This window comes from Podarcis bocagei, assembly GCF_964188305.1.
Source record: "Podarcis bocagei genome assembly, chromosome: 13".
In the NCBI taxonomy this organism is placed as follows: Eukaryota; Metazoa; Chordata; class Lepidosauria; order Squamata; family Lacertidae; genus Podarcis; species Podarcis bocagei.
Window position 1 is genome coordinate 39,752,589 of NC_138138.1, and position 22,740 is coordinate 39,775,328.

General features: G+C 49.0%; 2 protein-coding genes across 2 annotated transcripts; one reads left to right on the top strand and one right to left on the bottom strand.

Moving 5' to 3' along the window:
- The first annotated feature begins 2,593 nt into the window (after positions 1 to 2,593).
- Positions 2,594 to 5,114, top strand: ZNF784 (zinc finger protein 784). The gene has a single exon (XM_081168400.1). The coding sequence runs from the start codon at positions 2,602 to 2,604 to the stop codon at positions 4,582 to 4,584; it is 1,983 nt and encodes a 660-aa protein (XP_081024526.1). The 5' UTR covers positions 2,594 to 2,601; the 3' UTR covers positions 4,585 to 5,114.
- A 3,042-nt stretch (positions 5,115 to 8,156) lies between these two features.
- Positions 8,157 to 22,400, bottom strand: ZNF865 (zinc finger protein 865). The gene is made up of 2 exons (XM_081168390.1): positions 21,965 to 22,400; positions 8,157 to 15,541 (listed from the first exon to the last, which is right to left on the bottom strand). The coding sequence occupies exon 2, from the start codon at positions 15,516 to 15,518 to the stop codon at positions 12,579 to 12,581; it is 2,940 nt and encodes a 979-aa protein (XP_081024516.1). The 5' UTR covers positions 15,519 to 15,541; positions 21,965 to 22,400; the 3' UTR covers positions 8,157 to 12,578.
- Positions 22,401 to 22,740: the final 340 nt, after the last annotated feature.

Sequence of the window (22,740 nt, forward strand, 5' to 3'; positions counted from 1 at the left end):
GGTATGGGCAGGAGGGAAAAGGGGGAGGGGAGTTTTCCCAACTGTTTCTTCCCCCTGAAGGAGGCGGAAAGTTGCACAGGGACGGCGGCGGCGCTGCAGAATCTCCCCGGTACCAGCCTGGATGGAGCAGGTACAGGTGAGGGATTCCTTTGTGGAGCAGGAGGAGGGGATGCCAGCGGCCAGGGGCGGCTGCCGGGTGCAGTGCCCGAGGATGAGTAGGGGACTCGCGTGCCAATGGGGGGGCAGGCGGGGGGGGGAGAGGGAGGGACAAAGGGACCCCGAAGTCAACCCAGAGGCGCGGGGCGGTGGGCTTGCAGCACGAGCACCGTCGATGGCGCGGCCCCCGGCAGCCTGGCCAGCGGCGGGTCCCCTGCCCTCCACCTTTGGCCATGCTCGCCCAGCTCCGGGCCATTGTTCTCTCCGCCAAGAAGCCGGACTCGTTCAGGGAGGAGGACGAGCGGGATCTGTTTGGGGGCGGGGGGGGGGAGGGAGAGAGAGATCTAAACGGGGTTGGGACGCTTTTGGCTGGCAGCCAGGATGCCCGGGAGGGAGGGGGCCGGTGAAATTTGGAGGGCAGGCGGCTTGGCTGCCAGGCTTGGAGGGTGTGGGGCGGGTTAAGAGCCCCGGAGGAGAACTCGGGAGCCGGGACCACTCTTTGATTGGTTCAGAGGCTCCATCGAAAGGGGCCTAGGAGGTAAGAAAGCAAGATTTGGGGCAGGTGGGGGGGGGGCTGCTAGGGTCAAGGATGGCATTTTCTGGGCCAGGCCGAAAGCTCATCCATCCGGAGGGGCTGGATAAAGATGATGGTGGTCCTCCCGTTTCTTGTTTACCCCCCACCCGCACCTCTGATTCAGAGGTAAACAGCCTTTTCACATGGAGTTTCCCTGCAGTGATCTGGGAAGGGAGCAGCAGACTTGGAGTTGGGATGCTTCGGATGAGCATTGAAAACAGTGAAGTCCAGCCAGTCAGCTTGGTGGTCAGGATGCCTGGGTTCCTTGGGCGAGGATTTAAACCAGGGAAAGATTTGGGTTAGAGCTAAGAGCTGAACAAGTTATCTGGGAAGTTCAGGACACACTCGCTGTGGGGGAAACTTCTGCATCCTTGGGTGTAGAGCAGGGGCAGGCAACCTAAGGGCCATGGGCTGGATGCGGCCCAATCGCCTTCTCAGTCCGGCCCACAGATGGTCCGGGAATCAGCGTGTTTTTGCATGGGTAGAATGTGCCCTTTTATTAAAAATGCATCTCTGGGTTATTTGTGGAGCATAGGAATTCGTTCGGTTTCCCCCAAAAAATATAGTCCAGCCCACCACATGGTCTGAGGGACCGTAGGGGCTGAAAAAGGTTGCTGACACCTGGTGAGGTCTGATTTAAGCTGGAGATACCAGACATGCTTGTTTGTTCATTCAAAGTATTTGTACCCAACTCAGGCACATGAAAACACATTGTAAAGGCTTCGTAGTAAGTTCTGCTTTTAGCTGAAATTCAGTGGGAACTATGCTAGAAAATTCTGGGAGATGATTAATACAGAATTAAAATAGATCCTTAAGATCACATTTCCCAAAAGACCTGAGGCCTTTCTATTAGGATATCCTGAAAAAGGCACTCGATCTCTTTTTAAAAGCAACCACCGCAGCTAAAGTGGTATATGTGAAGAAATGGAAAGAAAAAAAGATTCCCACGAAAGAAATATGGCAGAATAAATTGATAGAATACACAGAATTAGTAACTATGACCGCTAAACTAAGAAATAAGGATGAGTCATGGATAAGAGATGAGTGGAAGTGTTTTGAAAAGTATCTCAGAGGGTATAATAGTTTAACCTACAAGTAGGAATGAACATAAGAGCAGCAGATAACATTAAATAAAGGAAGATTTGTGACAAAAATGGATGGAATAATAGATTATGCAGCCGACAAAAGACTACCTAGAACACCATGGAGAGTTAGACTGGGAAGTCCAAGGATAAGAAATAATGATGAATATTTTATGGTGTATATATAAGTTGTAAAAATGCATAAAGAAAGAGAAAGAAAGAAAGATTCAATGGGATCACACATGAGTCTGGGGAATTGTCTGCCCAAGGAGACCCTTCTGGTGTTTCCTCTGATAATTTTTTGCCATTGCTTTAAGACAGATCAATTCCAGTTGACATTTGTTTAATTGGAGGATTTTTATTTCCTTCAATATTTTAACTGCTGCTGTCTTGTTTTCATATTGTTCTCAACTGACCAGCTTAACTTGGTTACATTGATGTTGCTTTTATATTTTGCTTTTAGCCTCGTTGGGCATTCTTAGATAGAAAGATTGAGTACAAACTTACTTAAATGAAACCAGCATGTGTCTTGGGTTAGGGAAGGGAGGTGAATTACATTCATAGCCCCCCATTCCCTGATTCCTTCAGGATTTAGCCGAATCATCTCCTTCCTCTTCAGCCTTCTAAAAGCAATAGGTAAGGAAACCAGGCCTCTACTGCTCCCTGTGTAATTCAAGCTCTGGCTATTTGATCTGCCCACCGTACCCGCTCTGTTTACATCTCTGCCTTTCCTACTATTTCCAGGGGAAGATGCTGTGAAGCAGGCATTCTGCTGGTGTGGACTCGCCGATGGAAATCCAGCTGGTTAGAGTGAAAGAAGAGGCAACTCCAGGATTGCCCCCCGTCTGCCCGCTGTGCCAGGAGGAGCTGCCGAGTCTTGCTGGGCCCAAAGGGCAGGCTCCACAATGCCAGGGCTGCAAAAGCCTCTTGGTCGAGCCCCGGGGATGGTTGCCTGGCAACCAAGAGGCCCTGTCCTTCCTTGCCGAGAGGCCTTACAGCTGCTCCTTCTGCCCCAAGCGCTTCAAGAGGGCCTCAGACCGACGCGACCATGAGCGGGTACATACAGGCGAAAGGCCGTATGGCTGTGGCATCTGTGGCAAGCGTTTTACTCAGAGCTCAGTGCTCTCTGGCCACATGCGCATTCATACTGGCGAGCGGCCCTTCCGCTGCGGCGTCTGCTTTAAGTCGTTCAACAACGGCTCCAACTTCCGCAAGCACCAGCGCATCCACGGGCAACCGTTTGGCTACGGCAACAAGGCAGGCGACGGGAAGGACTGCGCCTTCCTACCTGAGAAGAAGTTGAGCCAGCTGGCAGAAAGACAAGGTGGCTACAGTATAAGCCCTGGCCTGCTGCCCAGACAAAATGGCTGCCAGGTCGTCAAAGAACTGAGGGAAGGCGAGAACAAGAGAGGCCATGACCCCAACAGCCCTTATGTGAACGGCTTTAGCCAGGATAGTGGCCTGAGGCAACCTGGCGATGATGTGGACCATTTCAGGCAAATTAGACTAAGGGGAGATAATGCTAGTTGTGGCCCTAACCGTGAACTGAGGCAAAGTGGCCATTCTAAGGGTCTAAGGCAGGCAAGTGATAGCAAAGGTGGACTGGGGGGAAATGGTGGCACCGGCCAGGGACCGATGCAAAATGGCCACAGTTTCAGACGCCAAAAGTACGTTGGTGGTGAAAATCCCACTATAGGCCTGAGGCGAAATAGAGCAGAGGGAAGCCACACTCAGGGAGAACAGAAGCATCATGTCGGCAGCCACAATGGCAAGCTACTGTTAGATGACAGCAGTTGTGGGAAAGGCCTTTTGGAAGCTGGTAGCCACAAGCTGAGTCAAGAGAGTGGAGTTGTGGGCTGTTTAGTAAGGAGAACAAATGAAGACTACCTCAAGGGCCCAAAGCATAGTAGTGGGGAGAGCATTGGTGACCACATAAAGCAGAATGGCAGAGGGGAATGCCCTGTCAGCGCACTGAATCCAAGCAGGCGCCTCAGCACCTCAGCGCCAAGACAAAATGGCCACCATGGAATCGCTGCCCATGACCTCAGACAAAATGGTGCTGGCCACTTCAGATTGCTGAGGCAAGATGGCAGCAGCAACAAGCAGAAAGAGGTGGCATTTCAAGCGTGTGCCCCGGGGAAGATTAATGCTCTCACAGCAAAAGTGTCTGTCTGGTCCTGTCCTGATTGGGAAGAGACCAATTTGGAGACAAGAAGCGAAAGGGGGGAATTTGAAGGATGCTCTCCCTTGGACATGCCTGCTGGTGTATCTCCCTGGGAACTGGAGAGCCCTGAGCCATGTTCTCTGCCTTACGATATTTCCACATCTCCTGGTCATGGCTCCTTACAAGAGGAGTTTAGAAGCACCGCCCAGCACTGGGAAGAGGGGGGCTCTGCACCTTGCTTTCCTTTCCAAGATCCCGAGCCTTACGATCAGCCCTCCCAGTCAGCATTCGATTCCAAGCCTTTCCTCTGCTTTGCATGCCCCAAGCAGTTCCGTCGTGCCACAGATCTGAAGGAGCACCTGCGGGTGCACACGGGCGAACGGCCCTTTGGGTGTGCTGTCTGTGGCAAGAGGTTCACGCAGAGCTCAGCCCTGGCCACTCACCGGAGACTGCACACTGGGGAGAAGCCCTTTGAATGTGCTGTGTGCTGCCGGCGCTTCAATAACTCTTCCAACTTTGCCAAGCATCGCCGGCTTCATGGGCAGGAGGGTGCTGGGCCTGGTGGTAAAGGGGTGGCGAAAGACCAATGGAGTGCCAAGTCACAGTGACTCTTGAGGAGGAAGTTCTCCATGGGGAGATGGCACACTGTAGCTGTTGGCAGAGCTGCGCGTACTTCTGCACCGTTGCAACAGTAGATGCTGATTTCAGCATCTTTTAACTTTGTAGGAAACAGCAAGCTTCTAGCCCACGCTTCCTCAGCCTCAGCCTCAGCCCTTCAGATGTTTTTGGCTTACAACTCCCATGATCCTTAGCTAGCAGGCCCAGTGGTCAGGGATGATGGGAATTGTAGTCTCAAAACATCTGGACGGCTGAGGTTGAGGAAGCCTGTTCTGGACCCACAGGTGTGTTTTGGATAGAATGCCAAGCGATGGTTATGTTTCATGAGCAAGCCTTGGGTGTGAGTTACTTGCCCCCTCTTCTTGATCTTTCTGGTTCTTGCAGATTTTCTGCAAACTAGACCTAGAGATTATAATCAAACCATGGTTTCTAATTCTGGCTTGCAAGTAAAATATGGGTGATTTAATCAAAGTTAACAAAGTACAGGAGGAAATTGGAGCAAGGGGGCAGGGAGAGAGCAGTCAGGGTATTTTATGCAGCAACACTCTATGTGGAACTCTCCCCCATGGGATATTTGTTTGGTCCCTACAGGAGAAATCTTTTAACATGAATTGAAAACACTTTTATTTACCCAGGCTTTGGGGTCAAACTTGAGTTTTGCAATTCTCTAGGTAGTATGCTGCTGTTGCTGCTGCCGCCGCCAACAATATTCGTTTTATTTGTAGCTTTAGGCCACCCTGTGCTCCTATTGGAAGAGTGAGGTACAACAATGATGTATTAATAAGTCTAAAGGCTTGATTATGTAAAGTGTGGTTTGGCATTCCATCTAAATGTAGCCATAGGCTTGAGGGCTAGGATCTTGCAGCTCTTTTTGTTTGTTTGTTTGCAATTACCTGTGAACCAAATCGTAGTACTTTTCTTGGTTTGGGCATTACATCTGAACCAAACTAATGAAGAGAGAGGCCTAAAGTGCATGGCTAACGGTCGGTAACATTTCTGAAATTGGGGCAAGGAATAGCTGAGCACTTCTAGAAACCAGTGCCTTGTACAGGTGTCTGCCCCTTCCCACTCCTAGCAGAAGAAAAATGGTATTATATGAAATAAGCAAGTTATCATTTACTTCATTTGTGTAACTGTACACAATTGCTAGAGTGCAGATGGTTTGGGCTGTAATCCTATATCAGTTTTCTTGGAAGAAAGCCCAATGAACTCATTAGACTTACTTCTGAGTAGACATAGGATTGTACTATTAGATACCAACACTAGGTATACTGATGCAGTATTGGGTTGTTGTTGCTTTTTTAAAAAAGCAGATGCATGGTCCTGCTCATAGCGATCATAGCGAACCCACAATTTCTAATGTGTGTTTTTACCCTCAGGAGGGCAAATCTGAAATGATTTTTTAAAATGCATTTGAAAAGAGCTATAAGTAAATAAAGAAGATGAAAATCAAGATTTGTTCATGTTACACGAAGTTGGGGAAAAGGTCTTTAGAAGAAAGGTCTCCCAGTCTTGTAAAAGTTGTAAGCAGAAATCCAAAGGTAGAAATAAAATCTTCTGAAAAGTTGTTGTAGCCACGTTTAAAACCAAATTATTCTTGACATTTTGCTTTGCAAGCACTAGCCAGTTAAAAAATATTTTGTTAAACATAGTTGAATTTGCATATAACCCCAATGGAAAAATTTGGGTAGAAAAAATTGTTGAACCAACCTCTCAGGCTACATACTGTTACCAAAGATAGTTCCACTGAACAGTTACCTTAAATATCCACTCCAAATATTATCAGTTTAGACCTTTCAGTCACACATCACTTTATGAAAACTCTTTAGTTTTCTAGCTTTTCCCCGAGACTAGGCATTCTTAGTTCTGCGTTTCTCATTGCAGATCTTGCAGTGTAAACATTTGAAGTTTACGTGGTCTCCTCCCAGGTTTTGACAGCCATTTCCTATATGCAGCACTTTTGCTTCATTGTCTGAGCTGGGTGCATTGTACCAATCTCACAAGAGAAAACAATTTCATGTTGTAAGTATTACAGTTTAAATTGTCAATGTTTTTCATAGTGCTCCATTTGTGATAGCAGATAAAATATTTAGTATCTCCTTGAAAATGGAGCATCACAGAAATGCCTTGTCACACATGATCATGTAGATTTACCTGGTGTTAATCCAGGCCCCTCCCACATACATAATAGCAAAAGAAAAAAGGAAGCAAGAGCCAAACGCAGTCTTCTGGGCCAGATGCTCTCCAGCTTCTCCAACTTGCCCATCCTCTTAGGGATGAGCCAAAATTGAACCTAGCTCAAGTCGTAGAGCAGAGACTTTGCACAGAAGTCCCAGGTTCAGTTACTGACATCTTAATGTGAAAGGATTGGATAGCAAGTGAGGAAAGTCTTTTCGCCTGAGGGTTCTGGAAAACGCAGGAGACAACACAGGCTACATCAGGGTGGTCCAATGCACAACCCTCAATACCGTTTTTGGTGGCCCTCGGCAACATATGATGCCCCTCCCCACCAGGTCTTGCGTTGCCTTCTCAAAGTTTGTGGCCCATGGGTTCCCTGTCAAAGTACGTTTGCGGCCTACTTGGTTTGTAAAGTTGGGCCGCCCTGGGCTACATGAACAAACACCTTGATCTGGCATTAAGCCTGTAAAGTTAAGAAGGAGGAAAGGTTTCTCAAAAACAATTCTTCCTAGCTTTATTTGCTTGCAAAGTTTAAATTCAGCCAGCTTCTAGATACCATTGGAACGCTCTGTTCCTGAAGTCCAAATTGAGAAAGAAAAGCATCCTACTTGGTATGCAGATACTTGTCTTGTTAATGCTTTGGACTTAACAAAAATTTCAATTTCAACAGCAACATTTGAAAGTGTGTAAAACTGCAATGTTGAAATTTTCCTGCATTTTTTGAATGCCAGCAAGTTTGCTTCCAAGGATCATCCGAGCCTTCTCCATCTCCAGTAGCCTATATGAAACTGGCAGAGAAGAGAGTTGGAAGTACGGGTACTCAACTGTTTGCTTCCGAATGTTCAATTTCTAGGGATGACCTCAACATTTTTAAATGTCAGTGAGATTCCACCAAACCTCCTCTACCTTGCCCACTTCTTCATATCAACTTGTTGGAGAGCTGTGGCTCATGTAGCAGAGGCACCTCACTTAGAATAAGAAAGCCCTAGCCACTGACCTGATTGGCTAAAGGAGGAAGGTGGGACCCCAGGATGGCAGAAAACCCCTTCTAGTAGAAGACAGTGCAAGATTTCTGGCAAACCCACCTTGATCTTTCTCCTGTGGCTGGGTATAGGATTCTGCTCTTCACACAGCCCAGCTCGTATTAAAGTTTCAAGCTCTGATAACCTGATTCTAGCCACTGTGGGTATCCATCTCCTTTTTTGCTGCTGTTCTTGGGGATCTACAGGCCCTCATGTTCTTGTGCCCTTCACATGGTCCCAACACTTCAGGAAGCCCTGTCCAGTGGTCTAGTTACTTGGGATTCTTAGAGTGAAGCTCCCTCCACACCCACAGTTAGCAAAACAAGCAAATCTCGAGCCCTCTCAATGCATGGGACATACGCTTTCCAATTCTTATTTTTTTTAATGTTTGTTTAGTCTGTACATCGTGAATCAGACACTTTTAAAACAATAGCTTGGTTTAAAACACAAACACACGCTCCCATTCCCCTAACCCCAACTGAGAAAAACACACGCTGTACAGTTCCCAAAGGGGCACCACCAAGGAGGACGGGACAGGTTATATCGGTCCAGGCCCATCAGCTGCATGGACAATGAGGGGGTCCTATACATATTATATTTTAGTACACGTTATCATAAGGGACTTGAATCTTGGCACCAAAAGTACTGCACTTCCTATGGCCAATGGGAGAAAGGGGTAGTTAGAAAAAGAAGTATTTATATATAAACGTATGTATTTATAGATCTGTATTAATATAAAAAGTAATGTCATCTTGCTAACATGATTGCAATGGGTTGGATCCTATCTGCGGCAGGACTCTTTCAGAGATCGCAACAGTCACTGGTCTGGGAATGTTTGAGTCCTGTCTCAAAAATGTCCATCTCCCAGTTTGGGATGAGTGGGGAGCATGGGAAAACATCGCCCGCTGTCAGAACCAGAGAATCCATGTTCCCCAATGAACTGGAGGGCTGATGGAAGTTCAGATGATTGTGTGTCTTGCGGCATCTTAAAACGTCAGGTCTGATGCTAGGAAAAGACAGGAGGATCTTCACAATTCCCGTTCACAGCAGGCAAGGCATCAGGGGTGATGAGAATCTGTAGGACAGCCAGCATCCTAGTGATGCACACACTTCAGAGCTAAGACTCCATCCAGGTATATTTATATAAAAGGCAGAGCAGTGAAGCAGGAAGGTTAGTTGGCAAGTCTTGATCGCATACTCCAACTGGGTCTTCAAAAGTATCCCATTGCCCAACCAGAATTAAAACCTGGAACACCTGTCTTTGACCTTAGTCCCTACAGAACTTTCCCACAGAATTCAAGCCAAAGAATGCCACCTCCCAGGCCTCTTACTCTCTAATCCCATGACCCCTCTACTTCTCTTATAGAGGAAAATTAGAAGTGCCGTTCAGCTCTTTTTTAAATAGCATCTTTCACATGAGAGTGAGGCATGGCAATTTCACATTGCACCAACTATCCAAACCAAACTACAACGGAGAACAGGGAAACATACTTGGAAAACTCAAACCACTCCTACAATGAAGAATGGGCACAAGTTTCATTTCTTAAGCAAACCTGATCTTACAAGTGACAGCAGGCAGATGAGCAGAGTGCCTGCTCTCTGGCATTAGAATTTTGGCTGGAAACAAAGATAGCCATTTTGCCCTCAGCTCCCTCTTTTCACCTGTAAATAAAAAAATTAAATGGGTGAGTGGGGAGGCAACTCTCTCTTGCTACTTTCTAACCATTGTGAATACAGGAGGTGATTAAGGGGTGTTAAGATGGAGTAATTGCTCTTCTAAGGTCAGAAAACGTTAAAACCTTTTTTTTTTAAAAGAAAATTTTTAAAAACTTGAAAGTCAAGACTACATTTTGTCAACTGTAGGAAACAGAACACCATTCTCATAGGCAAGGCCTGGCTGAATATATTAGCATAAATTTTGTGACTGAAACAGGAATTCCATAGTTGTATGGATATTTGTCTTCTTTATTTTAGGCCTGTAAATTATTCTGGAGGGGGGGAAATCCATTGGAAATCCTGTTATGTGTGAGACAATGTTATGTTGTGGTTTCGAAACACAGTATTTTTGTCTTAGGTCACCTGGGAATGCGTAAGACTTGTTTCTCCCTGTCATGTTCCATCGTCCATTTGGGAACCTACACTTAAAACAATTTGACAGACAAATCATCTGCTAGATTAGTTGTTGTGAACTCACTTGCTATTCCTGGGTAATAAAATGGATGGTATAAACAACAGCCTTTAGTGTGAGAACAGGTCATCAGTTTTGGGGTTACCACGTCTTTCCGTGGGGTTTCCGTGGAAACCATGCTCAACTCAACGCAGAAGCAGCTCTTCCTACGAAGCAGGTATGGTATAAACAAGATACACTTGTATTCATAAGGAGGGAGGAGAATCTAATATTAAACTCAGCTCTATTGGCAAATTACAAAGTCAGGGAGGGAAAATTCTATATGGAAAGTTTCCATGTAAGGCAGGGAGAGTTATATCCACCACCATAGGGAGAATCCACTGAATTTCAGCTACAAGTTCAGGCCTTAAAACTTTAGTATAAAGATAAAACAAGAAAGAGAACATCCAGTATCAGCCACTTATGGAGGCAGGACATTAGTCAGTAGTATTTCAGTCTGTCAGAGACGTTAAGATAACTGGGCCTGACTCAACATGGACAAAGAGTTTCCCCCTGGAGTTGACCCAACATAGGAAATGTGGAACCGAGGCTGGAAAATAACAGGCTGAACCCTCTTCCCATCTCCTTTCTGTTCTTCACACTCTTCGTCAAATAGGACACTGGGTCACCAAATTCCGCGAGGTTTCCTTTAAGGAACGCCTGCACCCCCCAGCCGAGTCCATTTCTATCACAATTCTCTATCCCCAGGCAACTCTGCAACTTTGGCAACATCCCCCTTTCCCTCTTCTTCCAGGCACTGGGCAACCACACTGGAATAATAAAAAGCATCTTTGGGTCCTCCTATCCTTGGACTGTCCATCTCACCAAAGTAGGAACTATGGATGCAGATGCAGGGATGTAGACCAGAAATGGCAAGGAGGCACCTTTGGTATTGCCACCTGAAAGTAAGTCTTCACGCTCTGAACGCTCCAGCATGGAAAAGTAGTAACGTTTCCCCATCACAACTGTCTTATTAGATGCGGAAGGTCAACTTGGATCACGAGGGAGAGGGAGAGGCGAACCACCTGGTGTCCACCGTCCACAAGGGGGCGTGCTCTTAGAACTCTTTGGTTGCATGTAGTAAGTCAGCTTCCTCTTCTGCCTGTTCAGAACCAGAGGGTGATGAGTGGCGCCCAGAGAGGGAGCTGGGGAGCCACGCCAGGGAGCTTGAGAGTTTGGAAGAACCTTTTTGACCATACCTGACCAATATTCCTGTTTGGGTGGGGGGGAGAAGGTCCATGATTTAAGAATGAGGATGAAAAAGTCCCCGTGGGGTACTCCAGCCACAAACTAGTTAAGTCTGCCATTTATCTGATGTGAGGGCGCCAAAAGAATTGCCAAGAACAGGGTGGGCTTGTGGAAGTGGAAGAACTGTGGGTGAAGCACTGGATGTGCTGTGCAAACCAAGGCAACATATTTCACTGTGGCCTGGGATGCAGAGCCACCAGGTACGTTTGCTTTCCTCTCTCTCAGCTTCATACGCAACCACAATCATATGAGGTTCTGGCAGGAGGAAGAAGGCAACACACACTAGCTAACTGTTGTGTCAATTTGAAAATTCTGAAAAATACCACATGGTACAGTCTATCTGGGCCTACACCACTTCAAGATACATAGGGGGGAAATGACCTATCTGAATGCTCTTTCATATTCAATACTGTATTCCCTGCATGTGGAAAGCTAGGTATCAGGAAGAAGGCTAGGCTAGAACCCTTCCTCCAGACTCGCTTGTTTCCTATGAGTGTTCTGTTTTTAAAGTGAGGGAGCATTCAGGTTTATGATCCTCCAGCTGCATCATGAAGTGGTAACTGTCCTGGAGGTGGGAAGACAGGTAGATATTTTATGGTGTGGCAGCATCTAGATCATATTGTAAGATATGCAAAGTTCAAGCAAGCTCCTCTAATTTCCTACACAGGTAAATTGGGGGGGGGGGGGAAACAAGCAGCCCATTGTCAGAGGTAAAGGAAGCACCCAAATCAATGTCTTTCCTCCAGGAAGGAATCAAGACCTACATGGCATAAATCAGGTGGCTGGGTTCACAGTAAAATTTGGCAAGCGCTCCTGAAGGACTGTACCATGTCCTGCCCTCTACTGAAATTTATGAATTGGCTCTAACACTTAAATGGAGGAAAGGAAGATCCACCTCTTCCTGCAAATGGGAACCTAGATGGCTTCTTCTCTCTTTCAGTATCTAGGCTTATTATTCCACAAGAACATCATTCCTCTGCTCCCACTTCCTGGAAAAGGTAATAAATGTCCATCCATTCTTGGTAAGAAAGGGTAATTTCTATGACAGCCATCCTCTCCTATCATGTTTAGACTAGGGAATCCAGGATGGACAGGGCAACAGCTATTTGTTTGGGGAAAACCAAGGTCCAGGGAGGATACCTACATAAACCAATCCTGTGTTGCATCCCTGGTTCTCCATGGATTGCCCCATGCAATTGTGACTTGAGGACTCTCCCATATCCTTCCCCAAAAATAGCATCTTACTGCCATTTTACTACAGGGAAACGCCTGCCCTTGTGGCTTGCAACAGACAGGAACTAGCCTCCTCTTCCCACCCTCAAGTACCAGGATAAAGGACCGCCCACATTTTCTTCCCCTGCCCCCAGCGCTAGGCTTGCTCCTTGTGGCCTCCCATGGCGGCAAAGCGCTCCATCTTGTGGATGTGGCGGTGTTTCTTGAGGCCATAGGTGTTGGAGAAGGCTTCTCCACAGGTGCTGCACTTGAACGGCCGCCCTCCCTGGTGGGCCTGGACGTGTTTGCTGAAGTACTTGGGGTCTTTGAAGAGCTTGAGGCAGGCCCCGCATCGCAGCTCGCGCTTGGCATCGTGGGAGCGCTGGTGGCGCAGGATGGAGGACAGGTAGAAGAAGCTCTTGGAGCAGCGGTCGCAGCGGTAGACTTTCTCACCCAGGTGCACCCGCTGGTGCTCCAGAAGGTTGCTGCGGTAGCGGAAGGTCTTGCCGCAGGTGGGGCAGCGCTGGGGCCGAGCCACCACATGGAGGCGCTGGTGCTCGGCCAGGCTGGACGACTGGGCAAAGCGCTTGTTGCAGAGGGCGCACTTGTAGGCCCGCTCGCCGGTGTGCACCACTTTGTGCTGGCGCAGGTACCACGAGCGCAGGAAGCCGCGCCCGCAGACCGCGCAGCGGTAAGGGCGCTCCTCGGTGTGGCAGCGCTGGTGGCGCATCAGGAGGGCGGCCTCCCAGAACCGCTTGCCGCACACCGGGCAGGAGAAGTGCCGCTTCTGCAGGTGGGTGCGGCGGTGCAGCAGCAGGTCATAGGCCCCCGCGAAGCTCTGCCCGCAGACTGAACAGGCCAGCGTGCGCCGCACCAGGTGAACGTACTTGTGGGTCACAAGGCCCAGGAAATGCTTGAAGGTCTGGCCGCAGATGGAGCAGGAGAAGCGCTCCCCGCTGGGCAAGGTGGGGTGGTGGTCTTCAAAAGACGTCATGTTGTCGCCACTGGCCAGCCCGTTCTCCAGAGGCGCCACCGCTGCGGCCGTCTCGTCCGGTGGCAGGAGCCGTTCAGGGGCAGCCTGGTGGACCAGTTTGTGCCACATGAGATTCTCAATGAAGCCAAAGCACTTGCCGCAGACGTCGCACGGGTACGGCTTCTCGGCCACGTGAACTTCCTTGTGGCTCATGACGTGGAAGAGATCGGGGAAGCGCTCTCCACAGTCGGAGCAGCCATAGGTCAGCCCTTCGGGAGGCGGCGGCAGCGAAGGACCCATGGGTGCCAGCGAGGGCCCCATGGGTGGCAAAGAGCAAGGCAGCTGCAGCCGGTGGATCTGCTTGTGGCGGGTCAAGCTCTGCGGGTAGCCAAACACCTTCCCGCAGATCTCACACTTGTAGGGCCTCTCCCGCGTGTGCACCACGTGGTGTTTGCTGAGGTGGAACGACTCGCGGAAGCGCTTCCCGCACACGGCACACTGGTGAGGCTTCTCGCCGGTGTGGATCCTCTCGTGGCGCTTCAGCGTCTCCCGGCGCCCAAAGCCGCGGCCGCAGATCCCGCAGCAGAAGTTCTTGCCCGCTGCCGTCCCCACCAGCAGCGGGTGACCTAACAGCCCATAGGATGTGGGCTTGGTGTCGCCGTCAGAACCGGTAGCCTGTGGGTCTTGTGGGAGGAGATAAGCTCCCGGCGGCAGGTAGGACAGGGCATTGGTGCCGTCCTTGGGCAGCTGGGCTCCCTCGTGCTGCAGCTGCCGATGGCGCAGGAGGTTCTGGGGAGCCACGTAGCCCTTGCCACAGATGTCGCACTTGTACTCGGGGCGTGGCGGCAAGGTTCCGGGTGGCGCGTGGGTAGCCTGGTGCTTCAGAAGGTAGGAAGCGTCCCGGAACTCCTTGCCGCAAACCCCGCACTGCACTCGCAGGAGATCCGAGTGGGTCCGCACGTGCCGCTTCAGGCTCTCGCGTCGGTTGAAGCTCTTCTGGCAGACAGAGCATGAGAACGGCTTCTCGCCCGTGTGGATGATCTGGTGCTGGTGCAGGTGGCTTGGCTTCTTGAAGACCTTCCAGCAGAGAGAGCAGGTGAACGGGCCTTCCGCCTGAGCTATGGCAGCACTGAGGGCGGACGCGGCTGCCGTCCCAGCGGATGCGGGAACCACCTGAGGGTTGCCGCTCTGAGTAGGAGGCTGAGCTGCTCCCTCGGCACCAGAAGCAGCAGTTGCGTTGGTGGCAACAGCTGCGGCGGCTGCTGCAGCAGCAGCTGCTGCCGCGGCTGCGTTAGCAGCGGCCGCATTGGCAGCCGCCGTGGCATCCTCGGTGTCCTTGTGGCAGCGGCGGTGCCGGATGAGGCTGGAAATGTGGTTGTAGGTGCGGCCGCAGGTGGTGCACTCGTAGGGCCGCTCGCCTGTATGTACCAACATGTGTTGCACAAGGTGGGACGACTGCTTGAAGGATTTCTGGCACACGCCGCACGGGAAACGGCGGTCGATGAAATATTTCAAGCGCCGGAAGTAGTTCTTGTCGTCTTTGCCCGCCTGGCTGTCAGTGGCAACAGTGGCTGTAGCTGGGGGCGGGGCTTGCCCACGTTTCAGGCTGCTGAAGAGGTGCTGGTGGCCAGAAAGGTCCACAATGCCCCACTGAGGAGTGTTGTAGGCAGCAGCAGCGGCTGCAGCTGCAGCTGTACTATCGAAGAGAGGCTGGCCTGTCGCTGGCACCACTGCTGGACCAGTATAGGGTGGTTGCTGCTGTTGTTGTTGTTGCTGCTGCTGTTGTTGCTGCTGTGGTGGTGCAGGAGCCCCCGGTTCGGCTTTCTTGACTTGAACGTTGGCAGAAGCGGCTGCTGAGGAAGAGGAGGAGGATGGGCCTTCAGCTTTGGGCTTGGAGGTGCCAACGGCAGTGGGGACACGGTCAAAGTGGGCAGGTGGGGCGGCAGCGGGCGGCTGGGTGTAGTCGTACTGTGGCTGTGGGCAGGGGAGGGCGGCAACTGCTTTGGCGTGCTCGTGGTTGTAGGCCTCCATAGGTTCAAAGCGTTGGTGGTTCAGGAACTCCAAGAAGTCGAAGGGGTAGCTCTGGAAATGCACACCCTCGTCGCTTGCTGCATTGGCTTCCATCTCCGCCCGGGAGGGGGCACTGCCTAGACAAAGGAGAGAAACGGGATACCAATGTAGACACACACCAGACATATCCAAGACACCAGCACTGTTTGCTGTTGTGGCCCCATTAAAAAAAAAAAAATCTGATATGTTCCATTTACAATGGGATGGGTCAAGAATTTTCCGATTTTAAAAAAACAAAAAGTTGCCAGTTGTTAAAATTAATTGCAAAGAACCATGGTGCTGCCTTATATTCAGTCAGACTTGTCTACAAACCCAATATTGTCTACTTCTGACTGGCTGTGTCTCTCCAGGGTCTCAGGTATAAGAACAAGAACCTCGCTGCATCAGATTAAAGGCCAAATAGTCCAGCATATAGCCTCTGTAGTGGCTGCTCAGAAACATCTGCAGAGCTCACAAGCAGAACCTGAAGGCAATACCTGTCTCCTCTGCTGTTGTCCATCAGGGACTGGCATACAGAGGCATGCTGTCTCTGATCCCAGAAGTTGTATAATAGTATATCGTCATTAGGATAGCTACCCACGGAGAGCTTTATTCTCTGTGAATTTGTCTTAATCTAATTTTAAAGTCACCTAAATCGGTGCTCATCACCAAGTAAATCCCCCAGAAAACACGTGGGGTAAAGGAGAACTTCCTTTTGTCTGTCCTAAATCTCCTACCCTTCTATTTCATTGGAAGATCCTGGGTTATAGTATTATGCTGGCATCATTTTATACACCTCAATTGTGTCCTTAATTGCTTTTAAAAAGGCCGAAATATTGTAACTTTTTTTCATGGGGTGTTTCTCTAGCCCCACAAACCTTTTATGGATGGCATTTACCTGTTCTAACATTCTTAAAATAAACCGGGATATGTCTCAAACCATCTGTGCTGCCTCTAAGCTTTAGTTCCTGCTCTCAATGAGAGCACATGTGACTCACTCGCCTGAGCTTCACAATCCTCCAGTTTTTGAGTGGCAAGCAGGGTTTATACCCATTCAGTACTAGTTGGCTCCAATGCAGCTAAAGCATTAGTTCTTTGAATATTTATGGAGTCCTGGTATTAAGCAGAGGTTAAAAAACGAGACTCTCGGAGGTCACAGGTACAAAGCATTCCAGGGCCAGGCTCGCGTTGGGGAGTTCAGAAGACCGTGCTTGTCCCTGTAGTTTGGGGTTTGCGTATTTAAAACAAACTCCTCTGCAAAGTGGCATTCCTTGCTCGAATATGCTGGGCTCTGCCAATGTAGGTTACCAGGGCTGAAAGCCAGTGTGGAAAGTTTGAACATGGAAAACTCCCATCTTCCCACTCAGCTAAAAAGGTTTCTCATGCCACCTGAAACCAGCCACTCTTATTCTGCCTAACCTACCTCACAGGATTGTTATAGAATGGCATAGTCCCAAACATGCCCCTCTAGGTATGAATACATACATGGGGCTGCCACATTTTATAACAGGCATGGGGGGAACTCAGGCTCAGAGGCCAAGCACTGCCCTCTCCACCCAGCCCTTGGAATTCTACCCAAGCCACACCCCTTTCCCTGGGGCCACGCCCCTTTCACCAGCCCTTATTTGCATCCTCCTCAAGGGTTTTTTGCTTGGCTGAAAGGTGTTCTGCCACTGTGGTAATGTTTCAATTGCCTAGATGCAGAGATGGGTGGATGTGCTTTTGCATGGCTGGTATATAGCCAACTGTTTGAAGATGAGGCACACCTATGGCACTTTTACCTGCCCCACTCCTTGAGAATGACTGTTGAGCTGAAGAGGGTTCCCCCACCTGTTTTATGGCAACCCAGTAAGATAAGGTAGGCTGAGGGGTCGTGATGGGATACAAACTAAAATGTGTATAGGATTGATGCGTCAAAGATTCTACCTCAAGGAAGTGGGCTTCTCATCCCTTCTGGCTGAATGCTTTTCTACTTGCCCATCTTATCTAGAACAGTGTGTGCCTAATAATAAAATATAAACTATTCTGCATTCAAGATCCTCCCGTATTCTGCACCCATAAATGCAGAATTCTGCAACCTGTATGACTTATGGAAATTCATCCAGTTGTGAATATTTTATATTTCATAATGGCAATCTGTTTCTGATAAGACAAGGGGAAGGTAAGTAAATTTAAATACAGTGGTACCTCAGTTTTCGTGGCTTCTGTAGTGAGTTTTCCATACAGGGTTTTCAGTTTTGGAACGTTTTGGAACTTGAACGGTCTTCCAGAGTGGATTACGTTCAAAAACCGAGGTACTACTGTAAAAGGTCCATTTCAATATCCATATATAACATCTTATTTGTCTATCTCTGGCTATTACGTGTCTCTCCAAACAGAAAAGCCTTGCACTGTTGTCAATATTTGCTCCAGTTAGGTCTCTGGTGACTTTACAAAGGAAGGGAGTTCCATAAAGGTTCAATTTGATGATCATCAATAGAGGGCACTGATGGGGAGCATGGGCCACCATTTTACCCAGCAGAAACTTACCACAGTGAGGGGGAACACATGGTCTTCTGCAGCATCTAGCCATGAACAGAAGAGCTTTTCACCACCTCCCTTCAATTTCAAATGTGTCCTAAGAGTCTCACCACCATGTAGGTGGACACGACAGATGTACCCAGGCCCACTGCAGTAGGTTACCATTTGGTAAATCATTGTCACCATCGGTCACATCCACACCATACATTTAAAGCACATAGCTTCCTCCAAAGAATCCTGGTAACTGTAGTTCAACACCATAGAGCTACAATTACCAAACTACAGTTCCCAGGACTCTTTGGGGGAAGCCATGTGCTTTAAAAGTCTGGCATGGATGTTACCATCCACTTCCAATGTTGGGATACAATGGGATACAGAAAAGCAGGTAGCCTCTGGAGGATGTAGGGGCCAAGCCACGTAGGGCTTTAGAGTGGTCCCACTGCACTGGCTGACTTACTCTTGGGGGGAGGGCATCTCAAGGACTGCCTTGCACATTAGGCTGGAAGGCACTTCTGTTTAGGAAGCAGGAAACCCGATGTAAATCATCACATATGATGATCACATACGCATGTGTTTTGTTTCGTACAGACACAGCAGGAAACCATAGCCTCCAGTATAATGATCACACATATATTCATCTCCATGTGCACACCCTGGAATGCTATGGCCTTTGAGTGTATGTACAACCAACAATTAATGTGATATGCAAGATCACCACATCTGATTATATGCACACAAGCTTCACAGTCTCTCTTCCAAATATGCACTTTCCACAAAGGAATAGTCAAATGTGAGACCCCTGCAAGAAAAAGGGGGAGGGGTGGGGAGTCAGCCACTTCAGAAAGTAAAAAAATAAAAACCTTCTTGTGGGTTCTTAAATTTGGCTCATTTTTGTAGTTACTTACAATGCTTCTTGCATTTACCAACTTTCTGCATATATACTTACACACAGAGAGAAAACTTTCAGAGTTTTAAAGTATCAGGAAATACTTAGATAAGAATCCCAAATACCCACCCTTTCTCCACCTCCCTTCTTTCCATGCAAGACAAAGATAAGAAGTTGTGTAGTACACAGCACTGCTATCACCACCCATTTCCAGCCCAACCCCCTCCATTAACAAACTGCCTTAGATTTAAAAGAAAACTGGTCTAATTCAGCAAATGGCAATGTGGTGGGTTATAATGCAGCAGATGTAAGATTTAGAAGCCAGGGGTTGGAGGCAGACTATGTTAGCTGAACCTACTTAGGTCTCACTGAAATCAATGGGAGAAGATAGTCAGACATGCTTAATTCCCTCTGAAAACAATGGAACTTAAGTTCAGCTAACCTTGTTTGGCTCCAACCTAAGTTCTCCACATTTCTCATACATGAGGAGTGGAATGCACTGCAACAGGAAACAATGGAAGCCAAGGGCTGGGAGCTGTACTGAATACAGACATATCCCAATGCCTATCGCTGGAGTTATATTAAAAAATACAGATTTTATTAACAGTGCAGTGTCTGCCTTATTTGCATCTACCTTAAATGGGGCAATGAAGCAGAGGTCTGGGAACAATGGAATACAGTGGTACCTCTGGTTACGTACTTAATTCGTTCCGGAGGTCTGTTCTTAACCTGAAACTGTTCTTAACCGGAAGCACCACTTTAGCTAATGGGGCCTCGTGCTGCTGCTGCGCTGCCGTGCCATTTCTGAAGTAAAGTTCTTAACCTGAGGTACTATTTCTGGGCTAGTGGAGTCTGTAACCTGAAGCGTATTTCACCCGAGGTACCACTGTACCAAGAATGAGGTAAAGAAAAGGAGGTAGCAATGGAGGCATGGATAAAGTGAGACCAGGATCATCTAGGAGAAGGCTGCGAGGGCCTTAGTGGATTTCAGGGGTGTGGACTGGGCTGAAAGAATGACAGCAATGGAGGAATATAGCAGCAGGACAAGAAACCAAGGAGATTGAGGGTGGAAGGCTACGAACTAGGGTTCCTCTGCCCTTGAGAGAGGAAATGGGAGTCTTGTGCATCAATTTAAACCCGTAGCACTAGGAGGCAGAACTCCTGGGTTATGTAACTAAGCTTGCTAAGATACTTGGCAGCCAAGTTGCATTGTTGGTTTAACCCTATACATCTGGAAATGTCATGGATCTACCTCTCTCTTTTGAGGGGGGATTCCCATTAAACCCCACATGTAGAAGGCATTTTTAAGAAACACCATAACTCCAATAAAGCCCCCCCCCCATTTTTATCCCCCTCCCCTGAACACTTTCCAAGTCAGGAATTGCCTGTTAATTCTCCACAAAGGGTCAATTCAAACACACAATAACTGAGGCAAAGCAGTTGTGCTGCAGGGACAAAGACACCTGAAAGTTTTTCGAGTGGTGGCACAGGGAAAAGAATGAATGAAGAATATTTCAATTGGCTACATTCCCAGATGATAATTGCACCCTGTATGAAAAACATACAAATCAGGGAGGAGGCAGATGTAGTTAAGATGTTTGGGCTACACCCAGTGACATAGCCAGAGAGAGAGAAATAGAGGACCAACAAAAATTTCAGCATCAAGCCTGCAATATTTTGTATAGATCCTTATCCCTTTTCATCACTAGCAGAACAGAATAAGTCATAAAAAGATGCACAGATAAGGAATTTTGCTTAATCCCTATGGGGCACAAGATAAAACTCTTTGTGCAGCAATTTGGGGGTGTGTGTGTGCAAAATTACATCATCTCCCATTACAGAAGGATCTGGTTAAGCAGACCTGAGAATGACCTTTTCTTCATAACCTGAAGAGCTTCTGCCAGTTTACAATTTAGGGCAGCAAAGTACTGCATAACCCTGGGCATGAAATGGGTGGGAGGCAGCAGAGAGGGCTCTAACTGAAACTGTATAAGTCCAGTCATTCCTCACACTGATGATGAAGGGTATAAGATGCCCCTGGGGCCTGCAGTGGGGCGGGAGTATTATATAACACATTTACCAGTCAGTGGTGGGTAAGAATAGTGTGTTGAGGTTCAAGAGTAGCACTGTGAGGGTTATACCTCTGCAATCTGTAGATGCAGTCAGAAATAAATCTGTTTGGGAAGGTGGCTATCACTCAGGTTTGAGTAACACTTTCTTCATCCATTTTTTTTAAAAGCATCCGAAGAGAAGGGTTATGGCTCAGACACAGAAAACATACTTTGCATTGCAAGGGTTGGACAAGATGACCCTTGAGGTCCCTTCCAACTCTACAATTCTATGAAAAAGTCCCAGGATCAACCTATTCCATATTGAGGGAGGTCTGGGAAAGATTCATCTGAATCCCTGGGCAGTTGCTGCAAACCACTACTAAATGGACTAAGAGTCTGAAATGGTGTCAGGCAGTTTCCTAGACATTAATAAAATAGCATGGGGGGAGAACCAGGACGAGAAAACAGTGTGAGGGAAGGTGCTTGCAACAGGCAGCAGGGTTGCAAGCCTGCAGTAAGTAGAAGAGCCCCCATCTATATTGGGGTCGATCTAGAATTAGTAATGTGGAGTTGACCACGAAGGTAAAATGCAGGGTGGGGTGGGAATGTGACTACATCTACGGGGAAAGCAGCGGATACACGAGAGGCTTGAAGGAAACAGTCATCCGTGCTAGGTTATAAGGTTAAAGATAAAAGTCAATATATGGGATGACAATTCCAGCTTGAGGTTGGATGTGCATATGAGTTGGCGGGGAGGGGAGCGAAGGGAGAAAAGTGACATAACGCAGGTTTCTGGTTGGGGGCCAGCTGTGAGGCTACTGGATGCAGAAGGAAAAGAGGGAGGGGCGGAGGGAGCGGGTCGCGCAGGCGAACCGGGCGGGAAGGGGCGAACCGAGTTCGCAGTGGCCGGGCGAGCGGGCGGGGGGCGGCGAATCATAGGACCGGACGGAAGTTAACCCAAGCGAGGGAGCGGGGCCGGGCTGGCGGGGAGGCCCTGGGGCCCAACCTATGCGGCCGAGCGGGGGGGGGGGCGAGCAGGGCTGGCTCCAGGACGGCGCACTCACCGGTGTGTGGCGCTGCCCCAGCCTCCTCCGCGCCCCCGGCAGGGGCTGCTCCTTGTGCGGCAGGATTGGTGCTGGGGGGAAGCCCCCTGGCCCTCGCCTTGCCCCCAGCGGACGCGGGGGGCGTTTCTGGTCCCACTGGGGTGGGGGTGGAGGGGGCACTGCCAGGCTGCAACTCACACAGGCCCGGCCGGAACCGGAAACCTCCCTCCCCAAGGAAGAAGACTGTTTCCTGCCCTCCCCTCCTACCCACAATCCTCTCCGCATTCTGACCTCCCCTCCCTCCGTTCCGTGGCCCACAGGCCTTTGCGCGCGAGCGAGCGCGCGTGCTGGCTTCGGCTCCCTCCTTCCTTGCTGCTGGGGCAGCGTCGTATCCTGCCGCCTCCCCGCTCCCCGTGTCCCTTTGCTGCTGCAATTCAATGCCATGCAGAAATAGTGCCTCGTCGGGCGCTCCTCAGCGCGCGGCGCGACCCCGCAGCGGCTGCTTTCAGCCCGGTTGGGGTTGCCAGCTTGCCCGGTGTTGGTGTGCGTGTTTTCTGGCACAGCCTCGCCGCCTTTAGCAGGTTGCTTGACAGGCAGAAAACATCAGCAGGAAAAAGCTTTTCCTGACATGGAGGCGAAGCGCTGAGAAGCCGCGTTATTTGCCATATATCTGCCTGCCAGGCAACCGGCAAATGGCACAGGAATTGGGGTGAGCGATAGGAAGGATGGATAATGGGGTTGCAGTTTTAAATTGTTGTTGTCTTGCTGAGTTATATTATTATGTTTATTTCTTGGAG